This window comes from Antennarius striatus, chromosome 6 (genome assembly GCF_040054535.1).
Source record: "Antennarius striatus isolate MH-2024 chromosome 6, ASM4005453v1, whole genome shotgun sequence".
Classification (NCBI taxonomy): Eukaryota; Metazoa; Chordata; class Actinopteri; order Lophiiformes; family Antennariidae; genus Antennarius; species Antennarius striatus.
The window spans coordinates 14483888-14507997 of NC_090781.1; the positions used below are offsets into that span (position 1 = coordinate 14483888).

General features: G+C 37.1%; 1 protein-coding gene across 1 annotated transcript in view; it reads left to right on the forward strand.

Moving 5' to 3' along the window:
* Positions 1-24110, forward strand: part of cntn5 (contactin 5) — a 59155-nt gene that overhangs the window by 16417 nt on the left and 18628 nt on the right. Inside the window, exons 6-11 of the mRNA XM_068317336.1 lie at positions 11634-11815; positions 14553-14689; positions 14836-14965; positions 18232-18376; positions 22313-22440; positions 22834-23021. Coding sequence (XP_068173437.1) covers positions 11634-11815; positions 14553-14689; positions 14836-14965; positions 18232-18376; positions 22313-22440; positions 22834-23021 — 910 coding nt within the window. The remainder of the gene's footprint in view (positions 1-11633; positions 11816-14552; positions 14690-14835; positions 14966-18231; positions 18377-22312; positions 22441-22833; positions 23022-24110) is intronic.

Below are 24110 nucleotides of genomic sequence, written 5' to 3' on the forward strand. Positions count from 1 at the left end.
TCCTGTTGATCAATATTTATGATGGCACTACTACCCAAGATGGAACAGGAAAGATCTTTGTGTGAATGCCAAAGCACCTTGATGTGATTGTTTACCAATGACAGTGCTTTGTAGGCCATAGCCAAGGAAACATGTAACTTAAAGTTTTATATTCCACCACTATATAATGTTATTTTAAGCATGTCTGGTTCATTTAAGAAAAATCATCACGACAACCATTGCTTAAAATAGTGTTCCGATAATTCAAAGGTTGGTTTGTTGGTTTTGGCTAGAATTCAGTATCATTAACAGTATCATTGAGTATCATTAACACTAATAGGTTTATCACATCTTTAATGCTGACTGGACTTGTAATTCAAACAGTGTGTGTGGCTTAATTTGGCTCAGGAGCCATTATTCTGAATTGCATGGCATTGTTCAATCAATGCAGAGCAAACAAAAATATGATATTGCACAGTATTTCTTCTTAACTCGTCTAACCCACTGCTTTAACTGCCTTCTAGCTGAGCCATAATTTTTGTGTCACTTTTTTTTTTTGTGTATCTGACATAAATAATTATCCCTTACTGGCTCTTTAATGGTCAACTGTAAACAGAAACTACATATTTATAATTTATGTACTACCAATTAATTTTTAAACCACAAACATTCAATTTAAAGGTGTTAGTCGTCTTTTTAAAGCAAATTGGAGTATGAAGTTCACTATAGGTCAAAAAACTGCATATGTATAGTGCATTCCACATCCCACTTCTATTCACTTAAATACAGAGGATGCTTTAACCCAAATTGCTTTAGAGTAGTGTAAATGCTTTCCAGTGATAGCAAAGGAAATAGGACTCTTAAGTAATAGTAGTACTTCCATGACCTTGTTATGACCCCTAGTAAAGTTTTAGCACAGTGACTTGAGTCCGGGATTATCCAAAGGAGCCTCTTAAACTTATTCAACAAGAAACAAAATAATCAATAATCAAGCTACCGTCCAATCTAGATAAAACCAAGCAATTTAGACATCAAAAACAAACATGGCTGACAGGTTGGCCACATAACAATTATATTCTATTATAACCAAGGCAAAACATAATAGACCTAACAGGAAGAATGTTGCAATTGAAGGACTGTCAAACCCATCAGATAAAATTACATACGATCAAACACTAACTACTCTCACGTACATCTCAGGTTGCATACATGTACATGTTAGTATTCACACATGTTAGTATATCACACTTTCAGATATAGTATCTGTCAGCTTTTGCACATGAAATGGTATTTTGTTGGTACATTATATTGCTGTTATTCTCTGCCATAAATGTCAACTTTCCGGCCACCATTCTTTGAGGTTGGAGAAGTTTGGCACCTCTATCGATGCTACCATGCTCCATGCTACCATACAGCACTTATAAGTTCTAAGTATGCCGACTGGATATTCAAAGTAAGCTGCACTTTTACATAGCTACTATTGTGAACGCGCTCATACAATCTAACTTGCCAGGTTGAGTGTGCAAGTGTGCAATCTGAGAGACAGCATTAGTCCGCCCTCAGGCTGACAATAGCTTCACAAGCCAGGAAGTGGAAGAGAGTGAAGGAGCCAGGATTCTTGTCCTCCTTTATTGGCTTTTCCCTCCATCAGTGCATATCACCTACACCAAAAAATGAGAACAGAAAAAAAGAATACTAACCCGTGGTGTAAGCATCTCGTACCCAATAATGGAAGAGTGTAACATGTTGGAAGTTGTATATTGTTAAATTAATACCTTCCACAAACTGCTGTGGCAAAAAAAATCATGAGGTTTGGCGATGAATTGAACTTTTTGCACACTTTGATAAAATCCACAGGATCACTGTTTTAAATTTCAGGGGTTTCCATCAATAGTGTCACACATGACTGACATGTGTGACACTTCAGCCCATCTTTAATCCTGTGAACATGTGCAAGTCTGCTGCTCATTATTTAGACTGCTAAGACAAATTCTGCCATGGACTCACCTTCATGTTTTAGACTCTCAAGTCTATAGATTTACCATTTCCTCCAGCTAGTTGAGAGTTTAGTTAGGGTAAAGGTCTATCTTAAAATTGTCCATCAGTCACAAGTAAGGAAGGTTTTTGTTGCAACTAAACACTGTATTCATGATTACTCATTCAGTTGTCTTGTGTTTGGCTATGAGTTGTTTTTACTCCCCAGAGATATTAAAATGGCCATGTACTGTCAAATGCTTTCTTGTTAAACCAATGATATTTGATTTTACCCCAGGAATCCTGTTTTGTTCTTAGGAACAACCATAGTACAGTAGATTGGAAGGTACTATGTGTAGGTAACTCAACTTACTGTAAAATTTCACACCTTTGTGAAATGCAGATGAGCAATTCTGTGCTGAATTATTATGATTTGTCTGTGAGTTATTTTCCTACATTATTGACCAAATTTATGAATGACTAAACCGAAATAGTGACTAATGCATTGCACTGGAAGTGACAGGTGTCAGTATGTTGATGAATATGTCATTGTGCAACATCGTCTGCATTATATTAAGATTTCATATATTTCCACTTCCTAATACCCTCTGAATAATAAATATTGCAACCAAAACTACTTTACATTTTTATGTGTTTAGAAGAGACAGACAAAGAAAAAAGCTGAGGATTTCAGATTTTCACCTTGGCTAAGTGATTGATTGGTTGACTGGAGGTTTACATGATTCACATTTCCATCGTTCAGACACCTGTCAAATCTGGTTGTTATACAAGAGCAACGGGATCACTGAACATATAGGAAGATTGTGTCCCTATTGTGTCTCTGTATGTGCATGTGCATGTTGTCTGTCATCAGTATCTATAGGACATCCATGAGTAAATGGATGACATTATTTGAACACTGAGCAGCTGAGTCTGGTTTTTTTTTAACATTGACGATATCCATCTAGTGGAATTATACTGGCGTGGTTTGATACAACAATACACTATCACTAGCTATACACTGGCAATGTGTCCGTAGTGTTTCCCTGCCTCATGCCTGTCAGTCACGGGGATTGCTCCAGCAACCCCCGTGACCGGCAGAAGCGGAGGAAGCAGTTGACTGAATGAATAAATGGATGAATGAATTAGGTAGGTCCAAATTCTAGGGACAGGATTTCATGTTCGGTGAGTCATATTATGAGAGTTCTGTCATGGGACTATTGCTTCAAAGTGCATTAACATAATGGGGAAAGGGGTAGCAGTAGTTCAGTCTACTGGGTCTTGGGCTGGGGACCGGAGGGTGACTGATTCAAATCCCATGTGGAACAAAAGGTTCGGCATGTGCACTGGCAGTGTAGAAATGCCAGTTCACCTCAGTTCACTTGTACCCTTACAAGTGTGTCATTGGGGTGCAACAAGATGGGGTTGCACCACTCTACCTCTCATTATATGTATCTGCATGCTTACAGGCCCCTTCTGTGTGTGTTTGTTTCAGGGCCTGTACACATATAGTATACTGTATATATGTCTAAAAATATAGAGTGAGTGGGAAAATTATTTCTCCAAGGGGATTATTAAAGTAATTTTTTTCTTCTTCTCACTCTCCTCGGAGATGAACGAGAAATCAGCCTGCACACAGCCAACAAAAAAATACTGGACAAATACTATGTAAAAGTGAACAAGAAAAGCCTGTGTGACAGAGTGCCCACTACCTGGGCCAACAGGATAATGGGAAATGGACCTGACCCACAGTGGAGTCTTCTATATAAACCTCCCCTCAAGAAAAAAAAGCCGACCTCCAGTGGAGACTTTTACATGGTGCCATCGGTTCCAAAGCTTTTATCTCTGTTTTTAACCCTGCTGTGTCCAACCAGTGTCCCTTCTGTCTCCTTCGGGAGACAGTCTTTTCATGCTTTAGTGAGTGTACGAGATTTGCAGTGCTCTTCACTCTTTAACGAATGTTTTTAATCTTCTTCTTCTTCTTCTTCTGTGTTTTAAGTCCTGTACTTTGAATATGAATGGAGTATATTCAACATGGAGAGCCTCTGTTTTTAGTTTGATAAATGTTAGTTTTCTTCATTAAGGAATGTTTTTTCCTTTTTGTGTGAATCACTTTTGGATTTTGTGTCAACATGATTTTCTTGTAATTTGGCTTTTATGAATAAGTGTATTTTTTAAAAATCAAAAAAATATTCTTATTCTTATTCTTATTCTTATTCTTATTCTTATTCTTATTCTTATTCTTATTCTGTTGTGGTGGTTGAGAATGGTGAGCTGACAGGTGAACAGGGTGAGATTGGAGAGGTAGTGAGTGAACTGGGTGAGATTATGGAGGTGGTAGGTAAACTGTGTGAGAAAGGTACACTGGGTGAGACTAAGGTGGTGACAGGTGCAGTGGGTGAGGATAGGAGGGAGACTGGGGATAAAAATGAGAATGTTCATACAGGAAACCAGACAGGTACTGAAGCTGTCACAGACGACCATGCGTCTGAATGGATTCCTGCTCCTACTAGGTGGCGCGGTAAGCGGAAGAATGTTTTAACTGTTTCTGCCGTATGTAAAGCTGGTCGGATTGAGGTCACACCGAGTGTTCAAGACAGTAGTGACAGTGATGATTGTATGTCTGATTGCAGTGAACTATCTCACACTCCAGTCAATGCCAGTCAACAGCATGCTTTGTACCCAGAAAAAATGTTTAAATTGCTTTTACAACAAACTAAAGGCATGAAAGGTCTGAATCTACAACAGTTTTTTCCTGACAAATTACTTTTGATCACTCGGCAAAACAACTTATTGAAAACAGTCACATCAGAACTCAGTGACCAAGAGATATACCGACTCAAAAAGCAAACAAATAAAGTCCATAACCAATTGAGTTTTTAATTTTGATCAGGCAGACTGTTTTATTATATTTCCTATTTAGTTATTTTAAGGTTCTTTTCACTTTTCCCTCATCATGAATTCTTTTAGAGTGTGGCTGTTAAACATAAATGGAGCCAGATAAGAAAGGAAAAGGGCACTGGTTTTTGACACAGCAAGGAGGAAAACTATTGATGTTCTGTTTTTACAAGAAACACACAGCGATAAGAGCAATGAGGTGGACTGGATGAAGGAGTGGGAAGGCCAGGCGGTCCTGAGCCATAACACCACGCTGAGTGGTTGAGTGGGCTTCCTGTTCTCTAGAACTTTTAACCCAACATCTCTGGAAATCGAGCAGGTGGAGGCAAAGACTCTCCGGGAGGGAGAGAAGCCTCCTCCTGGACTATAGTACAGGGACTGTGCCTGAAAATAAAGATCCTTTCCCTGAGGTCCACATCAGTCCCCTGTTTGGAGAGCTAGAGGGTCCCCTCCTCGGAGATGAACGAGAAATCAGCCTGCACACAGCCAACAAAAAAAATACTGTACAAATACTGTGTAAAAGAGCGCCCACTGCCTGGGCCAACAAGATGACGGAAAATGGACCTGACCCACAGTGGAGACTTCTATACAAACCTCCCCTCAAGAAAAAAACAGCCGACCTCCAGTGGAGAATTTTACACGATGCCATCGGTTCCAATGCTTTTAAATGTGTTTTTAACCCTGCTGTGTCCAACCAGTGTCCCTTCTGTCCCCCTCAGGAGACAGTCTTTTCATGCTTTTAGTGAGTGTGCGAGATTTGCAGTGCTCTTCACTCTTTAAACGAATGTTTTTAATCTGTTCTTCTTCTGTGTTTTAAGTCCTGTACTTTGAATATGAATGGAGCATATTCAACATGGAGACAAGAGCCTCTGTTTTTAGTTTGATAAATGTTAGTTTTCTTCATTCAGGAATTTTTTTGATGTGAATTCCTTTTTGTGTGAATCTCTTTTGGATTTTGTGTCAACATGATTTTCTTGTAATTTGGTATACAGGTATACATTATTGGTTTGGAACACCGGATGAATTGAAAAAAATGATTGGCAGATTCTGAACTTTCTTCTTGGCCAAGAAAAGATGGCAATTTATTTAAGCAGGAGGAAGAAGGGTGAAAGTTTTTCAGACTGCAGTGCAGAAGCCATATTAAGAAGAATGTGTCAAGCAATAATCAGAATCGATTATAACTATTTCAGAGCTATGAATGATTTAGAAACTTTTACGAACTTATGGTGTGTCAAAGGTGTCTTATGTTCCATGTTGAGTGAGGAAGGTGTGTTCAGTCAGCAGTTGGTTTAATTTACAAATACAGTGGTACCTCTACTTACGAAATTAATTGGTTCTGGAAGAAATTTCATAAGTAGAAAATTTCGTAAGTAGAGACGCGTTTTCCATGCAAATGCCCTAATCCGTTCCAAGCCCCCCAAAATAAATGTTTTATAAAGCATAAAAATGCATCAAAACATGTAACAAATCCATGTTACAATTAGATTATTACACAATAAATAAGAGTTGTGCATAACATGAAAAACAAAGAATAGAGTAAAGAATAAAAATGATGGTCATTACCTTTTAACTGCTGTCCCCATTGTTTTTTGCCCTCTTTGGTTCATGTGCTCTTGCCTCACCATATCAAACAACAGAGTGAATTCCAGTCCTCCTTTTAAACTTCTCCAACCACCCACGCAATGTCTTAAACTCCTTAAAAGTCCTTTTGTTTTAATAACGTGGCGATTGTAGATGCATTACGGCCATACTCTTTGGCAAGATCAACCAAACGCATACCTTTGTCATGCTTTTGTATTATCTCTTGCTTTGTTTGTATGGACAAAAAAACTATTTTCTTCATCTTTTCTTTTCCTCTTTTCTCCATCACTTTCTTAGGGTCCTTAGTGAATACTCACAAAGTTAATATATTTACGTAAAACTATCAGAACACGTAATGGGTCGAGGGCCTAATGACGAGGACGCTGCATAGACACCTAAGCAGCGTCCTTAGCTAATGAGGGACCGCCTCATTGGCTAAGAGTAGGTCCCTAAGAGGAGGTCCCTCTGCAGCAGGGGAAGAAGCTAAAAAACATGGGCGTGTTTGTGAATGAGCACCTTACAAAGAAAAACGGTAGCATTGGTTATGTAGTGCGACAGCTGAAAAAAGCTAAAAAAATCAAAGCGACCTGGACGCAGAATTGTAAAGTTTTCATCCGAACAAATGGAGCGAGACCAGGAGAAGAAAGGGCAGTGATGGTAAAAGAGATAAATGAACTGGATTTATACAAATGATGAGCAACACTGAACTACATGGTGTGGGATGTGCAGTCTCTGCATTGGTCTTATTATTTTTGGCGAGTTTGGATCATGGACTATGCTTTTGTAACTGGGACACATGGAATAGCCAGTCAGACGGATCTGAAATTAATGGATTACGCAACCAGCGGACTGACAGCTCCCAACACGTGAGTCTGTGTAGATTTGTCGTCAAACTTTGCAAATATTGTTATGGCTTGTAGTAACTTAAGTTTACCCTGTGCGGACATAAACTCTCTATCTTTCAACCCGTTTGAGCTGAACACGGACAATAATGGTATTTATGACATGTATTTCAATCCCGATGTCAATCAGCCTAATTTAAATTCATTAAATCTGTCATGCTATTATTACTCTGAACTGCAAGTGAACACATTGTATAAAACCCTTATGGAAACCAACCTATCTAAAAATATTTTTTCTACTTTCCACTTCAACATTCGTAGCATGACAAAAAATCACGAAAAAACTTTCTTGTCCACCTTAAATTTTCCTTTTTCAGCCCTGGCTTTCTCAGAGACTTGGATGACTGATGATGTACTTAATTTATACCCCCTGCCTAATTACGAAGCATTTCACTCCTGTAGAAATAACAGAAGAGGAGGGGGTGTGTCATTATATGTTTTGAACTCCTATATTGCTATATCAAGAGAAGAGCTCACTGCTGACTTTGACACCACCAACACAGAGTCTATATTCATTGAAATTCCACCATGTCAGCAATTTAATGGCAATATTATTTTGATTGTTTGCATTTATAGACCACCAGATTCAGACATCAACACATTTATTGACACACTCTATTCCACTCTTGAAATAATAACCAAAGAAGGTAAATTATGTTTTTTACTTGTTGATTATACTATCAATTTACTCAAATGTGATCTCACACCAACAGTCGATTTTCTAAATGTACTTTCTTCTTTTAATTTCTTTCCTCTAATTACTAAACCATCCCGAATCACCTCCTCATCTGCTACTCTTATTGATAACATTTTGTTCAACTCTTTTGATTTTGAGGTCAGCTCAGGCCTCCTGATGTGTGATGTCTCTGACCACCTAACTGTCTTCCAATTTATCCAATCCCACTCTCCTATGTCTAACAAGATGAATGAGCTACTAAAATACCGTAAATTCTCCAGAAATAACTTTGATAATTTCAAATTAGCCAGTAGCTCTATCATATGGGATGAGGTTCTTACGTTGCAAGAGGTGCATAAAGCATATGAATTATTTCTAAAGGCCTTTAATAAGGCCTTGGATGCATCATTTCCCTTGGTGTCCACTAAATCTGGACACAAATCGTCTAGAGGGAAGCCATGGATAACTGATGAATTAATAAAGCCCTCTCGGAAGAAAAATAAACTTTATAAGAGATCCATTCTTAAACCCTCTCCTTTGAATACTGAAACTTATAAAAATTGTAAGAAACAATTTTCAGCCTTAGTAAAAAAAAGTAAAGAAAACATACTATTCTAATCAATTTACTCAAGCTTCCAATAACATCAAAACAACATGGAACCTCATCAATCACCTACTGAATTGTACTAAATCCTCATCAGCTGCACCCATTGAAATGAATGGCAAGAAGGGGGTCCTTACTAACCCCAGTGAAATAGCTAATGGCTTTAATGATTTCTTTATATCAGTTGGCCCTGAATTAGCATCTAACTTTAAAGACTCAAACGTAGATCCCTGTTCCATGATTAAAGGCCAATATCCTTCACTCCATAATTTTGACCCACCAATAATGCAAGAGGTCCGGGATATCACCATGTCACTAAAAAACACAGCTCATGGTCATGACGGCATCAAGAGTGTCCTTCTTTTGACTATTGACTACGTTATCAAACCCCTCACTCATATCCTCTCTCTGTCTCTCAAAACTGGAAATGTCCCCCAGGACTTAAAAATCGCAAAAGTCATACCCATTTTCAAGACAGACAACTCCAAGGAATTCAGCAATTACAGGCCAATATCTATTCTACCATCCATATCCAAAATCTTGGAAAAGCTAATCTATTCTAGATTATCAAATCATCTAGCAGTTAACAATATTCTATATCAACACCAATATGGTTTTCGCAAAAAACATTCCACTGAACACGCCCTTATACAACTCATTAATTATATCTCATCAGCTCTTGATAATAAAACATTTGCCCTAGGAGTGTTCTTGGATCTGAGTAAGGCATTTGATACGGTCAGTCATGACATATTGATCGCAAAAATAAATAGATATGGAGTGGAGGATATTGCCCTGAAATGGTTCAGAAACTATCTCACAAATCGAGAACAATATGTCCATCTAGCTTGTTTTTCCTCCGAGAAATTATCAATATCGTTTGGTGTTCCCCAAAGAACAATCCTGGGTCCTTTATTATTCTTAATTTATATCAACTATATGGCCATGACATGCATTAAACTCCTCCCAATATTATTTGCAGATGATACCAACCTTGTAACTTCACACAAAGATTTCAATATTTTAATTCAAACCGTTAATCAAGAATTATCTTCCGTCGCAAAATGGTTTCATTTGAACAAACTCACCCTCAATGTGAAAAAATGTAATTTCATGATCTTCTGTAATACAAACAAACATTATCCCATAGATTTAGCCAAAATAATTATCAATAATGCTGAAATAGAATTAGTTCACGTACTAAATCTTTAGAAGTTATTATAGATAGCAATCTCAAATGGTCTGATCATATTGACCTTGTCTCAAGAAGGTCTGCAAAAATGCTCGGCATATTGAGGAAGGTCTGTCCCTTAATTCACTTCACAGCTCACTTAACTTTATATTACAGTTTTTTGTTTCCATTCATCAATTACTGCAACATTGTCTGGGCAGCTACATATCCTACATACCTAAGAAAACTATGTGTCATACAAAAAAAATACCTTAGATTGATTTCCCACTCTAACAGATATGCACCCTCGGCACCCCTATTCAACAAATTCCAAGTACTATCCATTGAAAAAATATTTATCAAACATGCTTATTCACACACAAATTTATATGTAGGAATCAAGAACTTCCAGTCACCCTACAGAATGTATTCACCCCCACTACACATGTCCATACATATCAAACTAGACACAGCAACAACAGTCTACTTGTGCCATATACCCGAACTTCAAAACACCAATTCAACATCACTTTTATAGGTCCTAAGCTCTGGAGTGAATTAAGTCCAACACTGCGATCAATATCTATATCCTCCTTCTCTGTTTTCAAAAATTGTCTGATAAAATACCTTCTGTCTTCCTGATCCTTGCATTTGTGCTTCTGACAGATTTGTAAATCCATTTTTTGTACTGATTGTGCGTGATTTGTCTTTGCTGCCTTCTTCTTTTTGGAATTAACACGTAATTTTTTATTGTTTTCTTCAGTTGATTGTTTAGCCTGCATGTCTTGAATTTGATACAGGCAGGTGTGGAACTCTGTACAAGCTTAATAAGGCTTCGTTCCCACCTTCCACAGTTTTTGTACTCGTACTGAACATGTGCTAAACAAAAACTTTTTTTTTAAAAAAGCTAAAAACTGCTCGTGTTGCATCGGTCACTACCTCCATTTCGCAGATTTTTGGTAGGCATTGTGATACCGTATACGCCTTCTATTGGTCAAAGTCAAAGTCAGCTTTATTGTCAAATTTATCATATATGCACGACATACAGCATAGATGAAATTGCTGTCCTCTTTGACCCACGGTTAACAGACAATACAACAGGCAGTACAACACAGACAGTACAATACAGGTAGTACAACACAGGCGAGACAACACAGGCAGGACAACACAGGCAGTACAACACAGACAGTACATCAGACAGTACAGCACGAAGTATTAGACGAAACACAAGGGATGGTAAACATCTCTATACAGCATTCGGAAGTGCGCTATGTTCCGTGAGTCTCGGACTTACGTGAGACACAAAAGTGCTTTTAACAGTCAATAAGAGTGTGGAAAAAGGTACTATAGATAGAAGGTGGTTTAATATCAGTATGGGGAGGGTTCATAAACATTTAAATCACCGTAAATAATAAGATAAATAGTTTGTCATTCTATCGCAGATTTCATTAATCGCGTGTGGTTCCTGGAACGCATTACCCGCAAGGAACAAGACCGCACTATATTTGTTTTTGAAATGTGAGTTCTTGTTTGTGTGAATCTCTTGTGGATTGTGTCAATGTGATTATCTTGTAATTTGGCTTTTGTGAATAAACATGATTTTAAAAATCAATCTTCTTCTTCTACTTTATCTTATTCTTGATGATGGCTTTGTTTGTAAATCATTTGAGTTTGATGTTTTTTGTATAAAAAATGTTAAATCATTTAAGCTGGCTGTTTTTTGTATAAAAATGTTTATTACTGTGTTATTATTGCAGTGTATTAAAACAGAGCAGCTCACAGTCTATATAGTGCGCACACCACTCATTCCCTATGTGGGCTGTGTTGTTAATTCTTCTCTTGTCACAGTCCAGTGCCAACCATCACTTGGAGAAAGATAAATGGCAACATCCCCAAAAAGGCAAGACTCAGAAAGTCCCAGGCCGTGCTGGAAATCCCTAACATTCAGCTAGAGGACTCTGGAACTTATGAATGCAAAGCTGAGAATCCCAGAGGAGGCACTGCTTTCAAAGGACACCTACAGGTCTACAGTGAGTCTGAGCATGCTTTCATTCTCTGTTCATTTGTTAATCTTTTATTCACAGCCAGCAGACATACTGCATATACTGTAAGTACTGTGGTGCATTGTATTCCAGGTGAGTCTCTAAATACAGTCTTAAAAACACAGATCATTTTCCTATTTCCTATTTCCTGTTAAACTTTCCTAAGCTACTTTATTCATTTTTAGTGGGATTTTCATAATCTTTGATATTTCATTGTTAGATGTTCAAATGAAACAAATAATAAAAAATAATATAAATAATAAATTTGACATAAATTGAAAGCTTAGGACAAATCTTGGTCTATGTGAATTTCTTGGGAAATTCAAGAATAGAGTTAGGGTGTTTAACAAGTATGTGTGTGTCCTTTGAGTTTGAGTCTGTTAAACTAGTGTCTTAAATCTATAAAATATTGTTGTTTGCTCTTTTTCTTTCAAAGATTTGAAGTAACATTAATCTAAATTGTCTCAGCCTTGGCAGCAGCAGTGCCATGGCCAGAGGCATAGAAATGCTGTTTGCAAGCTGCCCGTTTGTTTGTGAATTTGTCCCATTCTTGTCAGTGTGACTTCTGAGAAAAGCCTGCAGGAAGTTTCGTTACATGACACATCATCCACTTAGAGAACAGGATTATTTAATAAGCATTTATAAATCAAAGGCCAAAGCCAAGACATGACTTTGGCCATTCTTTTGGAATTTATATTCCCATTGTGATTCATGAATTCATGGGAAATGTACATAAGACAGCAGGGGCTGAGGCATTGAAATGTATTTTCAAAACTACCAACATTTATCCATATACCATCAATAAAGTAATTATCTCCTGAGCCCTTCAGTACAACAAATAAAATATCGTATACATTTGAGTTGAGGACCACTCACCTGTGTTCATAGATTAATAATGCATTATAATTTAACTGATATGCCTGTGTAGGTTTTCAGTCATCTAGGTCGAAAGAGCAAAAATGAATTCACTGGACTTGCTTTTGTTTGGTTGAAGACATGTCACCTCTCATCATAGAGGCTTCTTCAGAAAACAAACAAGCAACCAAAACTACCATGACAATAATTCTCATTAAAAGTAATCACCATTCAAAAGGGGGTTATTGTCCTGCCCACCCTCATGAGAGCTGTTATGGTGAGCTGCACCCAGGAGTGAATGGTGGTTGTGGTTTCTTGGGATGGAGGTCAATACTGGTTTGTAGGTCACTGATATATAGGGTCTTTGTCCTCCTCCTACATTCAGAGATAGTTTTTCCAGTTTGACATAAATGGCTTCTTTAACTCCTTTCTCAAACCATCTGTCTTTCCTGGTAAAACCTGGACATGATTGTCCTGAAAAGATTTGTAAGGGTATGATGTACCATGTCATAACACTCATTAATGTAGATAAAAGATTCTAAAGATGAAGTAAATGCTATGTGGACATGTTGTCAGAGAACATGCCAGGGTAAGTATTTCTGCTGAAATTTGTGAATATAAAGCTTTAGCCATAACATTTATTGGCCCACAGTCCTAATAAGCTTTTTTTAAAATGTAAACTGTTTGGAACATGTAAGTTTGTACATGACAGTATTTACAAAACTTGGCTGAAATTAAAGCTTTTTTCTGAAGTACTTGTTGCCATTACTGTCCTGTCCCGTAGTGTTCTATTATTGGTCAGATATATATCTACCAGTAATAAAAAACAATTCCCTGGAATTGACTTCATTTGACTTCATGATAATGACCGCTTTTCAAACGTATTGTCCCACTGTGACCATGTTATTTCTGAGCTAGTGCTATGATTAAATTGTGTATTGTAGTGTATATTTTCAGGTATATACTAATGTGTATATATGTTTGCATGTATATATACTAAGGGAGAAAAAGTGTTCTGACTAAATTACTGATATGTTTTCCCTTATATAACACTGATAGAATGATCCAACCCCAGTAAATGTGCACATATTACAGTTTTGTCCACTTAAGAGCTGAAAAAACTGCTCAAACAGACCCATATTTTGAGTGGTGTCAGAATTTTTGGAGCATGTACAGCTGAACAAAAACATTGAGTGTGGCCTTGCAAACACTTAAAAATTTAAAAACTAAAGAAATGTGAACAGCTTTAATGGTTAAAAAAAGAAAAGGAAAGAAAATTAGCATAGTGGTTAAAAGCCCAAAAGGAAAGCCTGCTACATGGAAAGGAAGAATGGATAAAGAAAAAAACATTTTCAGACCCCTGTGAACCAAATCAGTAAAAATCTCCTTTATATTATAATCAAACATCTTGTAACACTCATACAGGATGTTTGATTATAGCATGGAATTGTATCAAATGCATACAATATATTGTTAGCACAACATTGTAAAGTAGATTGTCATGACTTAAACAACTATGATTCTAACTATGATTAACTTTGCAGTTGAATCAAATTACTATGATTAACTGCATTTTAATATTTCTGTTAACACTGCACTTAAAAACCTCCTCTGTTAAATGAGAAGCAATGAAAGTCAAATTTGAATATTTTTGTAAAGTGGGAAACAGCTGTAAAATTTGAAAAAAATGTATTAAGGCAAGTTGAAAAAAATTGGTAAGTGCACTCCACATCCCCACTGTCTTAAATTCACGTTCCTTAAATGAGGGTTTTAATCATCTAGTTTTGCATGCCTCACATAATACCGCCAACCAAAATTATGTGCCTTTCAAGGATGTATTGCTTATGCTAAAGTCTTTTCTATCTTTAAGCCCTCCCTCAGTGGGTCAGAATGATTAATGACACTCAGATGGATAGTGGAGAAAAATTCCAATGGGAGTGCAAGGCCATGGGGAGGCCCCGGCCCACCTATCGCTGGCTCCGTAATGGTTTGCCCTTGACAACTGAGGTACCTGCCTTCCTACATATTACCACTACCTTCTGCATCATGACACATCTGAATTTATATGAAGCCACACATCATCTATATATAGTGTTATCATATGCCAGTATCTTATTTCATATATGATGATACTTAATATATTTTCTTTACAGGGTCGACTTGAAGTAGTACATGGAGAAGTAACCATTCACAAAGTGCAGCCAGTGGACTCAGGAATGTACCAGTGTGTTGCAGAAAATAAGTATGGGGTCATCTACTCCAATGCTGAACTCAAGATTTTAGGTAGTTTCATGTTTGCATTCTATTTTACATGCCATGAAGCATGGCTTTAAAAAGGATTGTCTCAATGTAATAATCCAAGTTTTCCTATAAGCCATGCATATTCTTTGACAAAAAGAAATAAAATGCTTATATTGCCATCAGAGTAAGGTACCAGAGGGAAGGAGATTGACATGCAAGAGGTGAACAGTGTACTGTGAGATGTTCTGATTGCCAATCAATGGTCTCTGATTTAACCCAGACAGAGGACGGCATGAATAAAAGAAGGACTCTTATGGTTATATTCAATGAGGTGTCTGTATGCATTGAGTTTAAGAGAGTTTGAAACAGTTAGGCATTATTCTGAGGAAAATGAAAAGCAATGACTTGTAGGTATAGATTTATACTAATGGGAGCAAACACAAGAAGAGACACATCAGTGGTTTCTCTGATGGAGTTTAATGACTCCATTAGGGTCTTATCTCAGCTCCATCGTTTGTCATCAATGCACAGCCTACATCACAATCCCCACTCCTCATAAACCTTCACTTTGGGTATGACTTTCATCCAGTATTTATTAGATGCTGGTTCCTATTACCGTTTGGTAATAAATGATCAATAATTAAACTTGTGCAGTTTATAATGACTTCATTATTTTGAATATAATGTTTGTATCTTTAACATATGCTTCACAAGTGCTTGGACATGTGACAGTAAAAGCCAAAGAAAGTGTGGTCTTTATAATTTAGTCTTCAGGCTAAAAAACGTACAGTAAGTCATAGTGAATGGCTGTCCACTGTTCTGTGTTGATGCACTATTTTCTTCTTGTCATCTTCCATACTGGGACACATCTGGTGACACCCATTCCGTTTTCATGTTTCCCCGAGGGACAGTTTGATTTACTGTCTGTGTGGCCATGCCCTTTTTGAAGGGTACACTGTGGCATTTTGAAAACCTTACAGCAAATGAAAAAAGTTTTTTGTGAAAGACTTAGAAAATGTTTTCTGCAGAAATCCGAAGTTGTAGCACTTAATGAGCCTTATCTAAGCTGACGAGGAAGTACTTTTGCCTTCCTCAGAGTCACAGTCACAAAGATATGTGGAAGCTGGTGATGAGTGTTTTTATAACGATACCCGAGGCGTCTCTTCCCAGTGACCTGTGCTCTGTAGAGATTTCCACGAGCAAACACTATCAGGACAGATTACACAGCTAATAACAGCCTGCAGATGAGTGATCACTAGAGGCTACATGGGGCAGTGACTGCCCTCATGCCTGTGATCTTGTCCCAGATTCAGCTCTTCTGGGAGCTTGCGAGTAAAGCAATAAGGGTACTGGGCTGTCACCTGCTGTAGGCTTGCTCTTATTTTGATTAAAACAAATGCATGCAGCAACTGCTCTGTTTTCAGCTGCTGTTCGTGTCTAGAGGAACCTCTACCACTCAGAGTACTACAAAGACACAAGTGTTATTGGGATAGGGGTCAGCCTGTAGCTCCAGATGGGATTGAATTGTCATTGTGTATAATGTCATCCACAAAGCATCACTCAGGATTTGAATAATCACAGCTGACAGTGCGTTGCAGCCTGTAGATAGCCTTGATGTGCATGCCAGTGCCACATTAGCTTGAGACCTGAAGCCTTATTTAGACCATTCTTGCTTAATTTACTCTCTTAAGTAAGGCATAATTGTTCTAATACTAATTATGGATTATTATTATTATTATCTAAGGCAATCAAATTAATATAGGCTAAAACTATTCTCATAAAATAAGTATAAAACCATCCAACATTTTAATCATTAATGTAGTGATAGTTATATAGTAATTATGTTGCACAATAATATGCAAATTTATGTAAGTGTAGCGGATACTGAACTCGTGCAGAATTAAGATTGAGTGTGGTAGGCCTGCATTATGCACTGTATAAAAGTGTATTTACAGGAATGCATGTTCACAAGCATGTTCTGCAATTCTTCATGTGGAGAATCCTATTACTTCGAAGCAAATTAGCATTTTGATCAAGCTGCGTTTTGAGCCATGATGTGTCACTCAAACCCTCTAGCATTTTTTAAATAATGACTCTAAAATGCCACAGACGAAAAGGTACAAAGCATGTTATGTTTTGAACTTAATAGATTTTGGCAACCTTACAATGAATAAAACAATATTTAAAAAGGTTATTTTAGCACTAATGGTGTACAGTGGACCCTCATTTAACATGGGGGTTACATTCCAAAAAGAACCCGTGATAAGTGAAATCCGTGAAGTGGTCCGCTTTATTTTTTTACAGTTATTATACAATACTGAACTACATATACAATGAAATCAAAGACCAAAACCTGTTTTCAGGCCCAAGCATTAAAAAAACAAAACAAAACATAAACGTTTTCAACAAATAACTATGATAGTTTTTAGTGTAAAATAATATTTTTAATAGTCAGTACGAGGTTGGACACTGTGATTCACGCGTTTTTCACCGTTTCTCTTTGCGTTTTCCTCACTCCGCCCCGCTGTAGCGTCTTTTTCTGCTGAAGGCTGTGGTGCAGGTGTCTTTTTCCGAGAGAAGAACAATTACAACCCTTTTTGCATCGTGGTTAAAACTTATTGCTGCTGTCGTCCTTATGTTATTTTCCTCCTCCTTTATGCAACGAACCGAAGATTCTTTTATTCCGTAATAGCGCCCGACAGCCGCATAACTTCTGCCTTCCTTCAGCATGTCCAGAAGTTTCACTTTTTCTGCGATATTTAGTATCTTTCTCTGCCCTTTGAGCTCGTTGTCAGGTGGTTTTGCTGATGCAGAACGTTTCTTTGACATTGTGGGTTTTGTCATGGAGTAAATTCGCAAACTTAAATTTTGTAAGCTGTACAGAGACGAAGTGCCAAGACTGTTCACGTTGGTCAGTGCTTTAGCCAATCAGGATGCAGAACACAACGCACTGTTAAAAAAAAAAGCATTAAAAAACTGCACTAAAAAAATCCGTGAAACAGCGAATCCGTGTAAGTTGAACCGTGTTATAGCGAGGTCCACTGTATACTCCAAATCAAACCTAGAAATAAGATTGTCCATTTGAGTTTGCAAAGAATTTTTGTGCAGCACTATGAAACACTTAGCTTTTGACATGTTCTGTCCTTTACAGAATATGTCTTTTACAATACAGCAAAAAATGTGTTTTATATGCTATAACACTCCCATACCTCATTAAGTGGTACTCCTTTAATTCAGTGTTTGACAAAATCATGGAGCAATTATTTAACTTTTTTTTCAATAAATCTTTCGTCATCTCCCTTGAACAGCATCTGCACCTGTTTTTGTCCACAATCCAATGCGGGTCATTGCCACACTGGGGAAAGATATATCACTCGAATGCAAACCCAGGGCATCACCCAAACCACGGATTATGTGGAAGAGAGGAAACAGAAGGATACAGCCAACTAAAAGGTACAGCAGCTGCTTTAGAGGAATGATGTTTAGCACTCAGGTAAAAACTGCTTTTTCCATACTTGATATCTTGTTTTTAGCTGTCAGTCACATTGCACTGCTTTAGGATATAATGAAAAACACGTGCAACTTTTGAGTGCCACATGGTTGGAGGAGATACTGCAAGGACAGTTAAGTCGCACAGCTGTTTGGTTAAACAACTTGAGGTCATCATATCAGTCTTATCCCAATCTAAAGTATGCAGCATATTGCATTTTTTAAAAGATTGACAAACTATTTACTTTGAAATTCTAATTGAAATTGAAATTGAAATTGACATCTAATCACACTTTTGCCACAAAGCTTTCCTGGTCATTGATTTAATAATAGGTAATTAAATAATCTATAATCTATAATCTCTTTAATAATAATTAAAGAGATGGAGAGATCCCTAAGGAGTATTATGTAAAATTTATATTTTGCCAGTAATTACACAGTGATCCTGTTTGATCTCTTTGCTGGCACTAGTTGTAGTATTCAGTTTAAATAGATATGTGTAAAACGTGCCTTGTATATCACTGAAGTAATGACCTGCAATGAGCTATTTGTTTTGCATCTGAAATGTTGGTTTATTAGAGGCTATGTTTTAGTGTCTGCAATTGAACCAATAAAATATTTTAGACTATTAGGAACAATTTATTTTTTCTATTGTAGTTCAGATAGCCATTGTATGTTTTCTTAAAGTGATTTTGGTTGATTTACTGGAGCCTTGTTTCAGCAATAATGTCAGAGTTGTTTCTGTGCATTATGGAGCAAATATTACCAAAATATTACAAAACAAAAGTTAGCTGCTCTGTGAAATATGTATCAAATTATGAAATGTTAGTCTTTCTCACCACCTCTCAGCAAGTTGTTTTTTCTCATGATTTTATGGAATAAATGTAACTGTTATCTTTTCGTCTGAGGCCCTCAAGGAATTCTGTACATGTCTTGTTGTAACACATCACTGTTTCATTACTGTAACTGAAATTAAGTGTCACCGTTAAAATAAAATACCTCAAAGCTCAGGAGACTCATCCTCACCCCCACCTCTTTCTAAGGGATCCTGACAATTTAGACTGTAGAATTGCATTTGGAATTCAAATGCATCTTGATACATCATCTTTTATGAGAAACGTCTCTCCGTTGCTCCTAGAGGGAGTTGAGCAGGGCAAGGGACCATCAATCAAACTGAGCGACACCGCTGAAATTATCAGTCACTGCTGAGCATCCCAAGTTTGTGAGAGAACAGGACCTTTTTTATCAGCCAAGATTCAGCAGTCTGTTAAACAGTTCAGCAGCAAGGAAAAGCCAGTTGATAATCAGATCCTTGATGTGTCACTTGACAACAGGCAGCAACAAATCTTATTGGCTCTAATAAGTGGATGTGACCACAAATTCAGTTTAACAGTGGTGTTGCAAATGGGCAAAATTTGTCCTTTTCCATTGAAAGAAAAACTGCCGTTTGATAATTTTTGGAATCTCTTTTTGATGAAAGATCTGGTGCTGTTAAACTGATGAATTGGGAAGTTAGTGAGTATGTTGCCCTAAAATTGTGATTAATGGCTCTGCCTTGTCTTGACTTGATAAAGCCTTTGAGGTATTTGTCATAGCCTTGCAATTGCAAATGTATTTCTCAGTGGCATGAGATCTGTAACAGTCCAAACCTATTTTGTGTTATGATTAAGTTGTGTCTAAAGAAAGCTGAGATATATATATATATATATATATATATATATATATATATATATATATATATATATATATATATATATATATATATACACACACACACATACACACAAAATAAATATATAAATATAAAAACTTCCAGGCCTCTGGTAGAAGGCTTGAGGGTGACTTGGATACCACACTAGGATGGTGCGAGGGACATTTATACATATACTGAGAAGGCAATAAATCTCCACCCTCAAAGTAATTTTAACATTCACTATTAAGTGAATCCTTCCAATCACACTCAATAAACATGTACTAATCCAAACCTTTTCTGACAGATTCCTAAATCTTTTCTGACAGATTCCTTGTATGTTTTTTGTCTTTATCAGACACAAATTCAATCGGACTGTGAGACTCTAATTGAATGTCTGCAGTTCTACAGTACTATAGCACATTAATAATAGGATGAAGTGCGTTAAGGTAGTTGATGTACTATTATAGAATAACCTTTGTAAAAGATGTCAGCTGCCTGAAATAGAAAAAAATAAAGAGGAGTCTTTTCAGGTCTTACCTGGGGTTGATTTTCTGTCCTTAACTATAGATGAGTAAAGAGTTTATGGGGAGGAAGGAGTGCAAGGGAGTAATCGAAATTGCCTCACGTTTATCTAACATTGACAGCTTCACTGACTTAATGAAGACTGGTAATTAACATGGATTTCCGCTAATGTTCTGAGCTTTTGTCTCTTAAATAGAAAGTATTAATCCCATTAGTTTGAGAGTGTCTGGTAATTGAAAGCCATGGACCCTATGTCTAAGACTCAAAGAATAATTTGGAATTATTAAAAAATTTGAAATAATTAATATTGCATAATGCACTACAGTGCACACAGACAGATACTGTGAAGTGATCTTTTTTATTTTAACCTCAAGGTAAAACATATATTTACAGATGTTCTAGGTTTGTGGTCTTCTAATGTTCCCTTTGAATTATCTCATCTTAAATTGATTTGCATAGAGCCAACAGAGCCTGTCTTGTCCTTTCTGCCTCAGTGTCCTTGTCAGATGTGAATTTCCTCCCTAATTTGAAAAATGTCTCCTGGCTGCAGATTGCTTATGAATTGTCTATGTGTGGAAAGATTTTGAAACCTTCATGGGTTTCTCTTTGCCAATTTCAGTCACCTTGTCCATGGTAAAAGAGCTCACTGTTGTAAATATACAATGAGTGCCCAACAATTTGAGTGAAATTATTCTTCACTGTACCATGTCATTTCATCCATTTGATTAAGAATTAAAGATATTTTCTAATCAAAAAAATAACTTAATAAATATTTTTCTCTGTCTTTTAGGTCATGCTGAAATTGAATATGATTAAAATATAATATTTTGGGGTTTGTGTGAACATGAGGAGAAAACAATGGTTCACAATAATTCAAACTATTGTATACTGCATGTAATACCTGTTCAGAGGCCATTTGCTCACACCCCTTCCTCCAGGACATGTATATTCCTACATCTTGGTTTTACAGCTTTCGCTTTGAAATGGCAGACCAGTATTTACTGGGTAAATCCAATGGGTGAATTTTATAATGACAGCACAGCTTGTTTAGAGTTAGAGAAACCCTGATACAGATGATAAAAGAGTAATCTACAAATTGTGTTCAATTTTGCTTTGATTAATTTTAGGTTGTACTACAATTACCCCAGTGGTTGAGTTATTGTTTCATTCAAAGAGAGAATTGGATTGAGTGCATGAGTGTACCTAGAATGAAAGTCAGGTAAATGCTGTGTTTGTTCACATCAATATCTCAACGACCTCTTTACAGAAAGTCGTTATCTGTATCTTTCAAAGCATCTTTGTTTTAATGCTGTTGAAGATAGGGCCACTTAGTTGCATCTGCATATCAGAACCAATAACACATTTAAACTTTTGATTGATCTTGGCCTTTTTCCATTCAACAAATCCAAATGCTCTTGAGTCTTGACTTAAATCCTCCAGTCCTTTTATCCTTGTTTGCAAAAGAAACTTGTTTGTCAGATCATTTCCGTCCTTGAATTCAGTGTTCGTAACTTTGTAAATGTCAACATATTTGGATAATTATTTAAATTACATGTTCACAGTTAATTTTAGTTTTTCTAGTAATGTGACCCAATAACAAACATACCTGTTAGAACTTGTAATAAAACTATCACATGAGAATGTATGTCTCATATCACAATTGATTTTTTTTGTCCATTTTAAAGGATTATGTTGTTGCGAAACAACACTCTGAGAATTGTTAACTCCAGTCGAGCGGATGAGGGGAACTATGTTTGTCAGGCAGAGAATCATCTGGGCTCGGCAGAGATGACTGCCATACTGTGGGTAAAAGGTAAGTCATGCCCTGGGGGCCTTTATTTTCTGCCAAATTATCACGAGTCTCCACCAATAAACAGTCCCCAATGTCAACCACCCCCCTTTGCTCAAGTACTAGGAAATTTATTGTGCTTGCTCAACCGTGAACCAAGGGCTCTCACATTCAAGAATCATATTACAAGGACACACTCTAACAGCATGACGGCTTCTGTCTCATAGAGTAGATGCCCTGAACAGAGTGTAGATCAGAGCCAAACAAAATATTTGTCGTAAAAAGGTGAGTATTTGTGCCCAAGTTAGAGTTGGGTTCTAACGATTCCTGTGGCAGTAATGTCACAGACAAATTCAATTTTTTCCCATTAGCTTTGGGTTAGCCTGAGGTGACAGTGTAGCAGCTTTCTGCTTCCAGATGCCATGCGTGTGGAGCTCAACCCAAGGAAAGTGGAAGTGACGGTGGGGGAGAGTGTGGTTCTGAGCTGTAAGGCTACACATGATACATCGTTGGAAGTGGCTTTCCAGTGGTTCTTCAACCAGAAACCAATCAACTTTCAACAAGACGGTGCCCACTTTGAATATATCCAAACAGTAAGGGCAAGAGTAAGAGCAAAATTTATCATATGGTCCTATCAGTAAATTAATCAAACAAATCATCTATTCCTCCATCTGTCTATCCATTCTTCTACCCATCCATCCATTTATGTATCTGTCGTCTGCCTGCTGTCTGTCTATCTGTCTCTCAGTTGCCATCATTGTCTGACAATTGTATGTTTAGTCTCCTTTTTATTTATTTATTAACTTCTTGCTCAAAGATGCTGTTGTTTGGAATTAAAATTAATGTAGTTTCCATTGTCACTTTTTGTCTAATAGTTTTTTTTAGGTACTGCATGCTAAAAAAAATTGTATACCGTACATAGAAAAGGAGGATATTCACTGAATGTCAGATGATTTTGGGAATAAACAAAGATCTACATTGATTCAAAAATTCATGTACAGTGCGCCCTCGTGCATTCGCGCATAAACGCTCGCAACTTCACCTCATCGCATATTTTTGCTAGGCAATTATGTGACACCGTACACGCATTTTATTGGCTGACGGCATCCGGAAGTGCGCTACGTTCTGTTAGTCTCGGACTTACGTGAGACACAAAAGTACTTTAAACATTCGATAAGAGTGTGGGAAAAGGTAACACAGATCGCAGGTGGTTTAATATCAATATATATGAGGAGGGTTCATAAACATTTAAATTACCATAAATAATATGCTAAATAGTTTGTCGCTCTATCACAGAATTCGTTAATCGCCTCTGATTCCTGGTACGCATTAACCGTGAGGAACGAGGGTGCACTGTATATCAAAGTCTGTTGTTCTCCACTGTACCGTTTTCAGACTCATGTTCCCTATGAAAGCTAAAGAGAGTGGAAACAAGGCAGCAGTGGATTAGTATGAGAAAAAGGAAAGAAAATAATGGAGTAATTCAAACTGTAATAAAGAAATACTTTTGTAGATACGTCTGCTGATTTCAAAGTCCTTCTGACATTGAACAGCTTAATTGCATCAATTCTGTCTGTCTTTTTAACTCCATCTGGAACAGGGCAAAATATACATGGTCAAGGACTTTCTGAAGAAAATATTCTTGAAATGTTTCTAGAAAAGATGAAATAAATGCAGTCAAAGTGGATTTATGC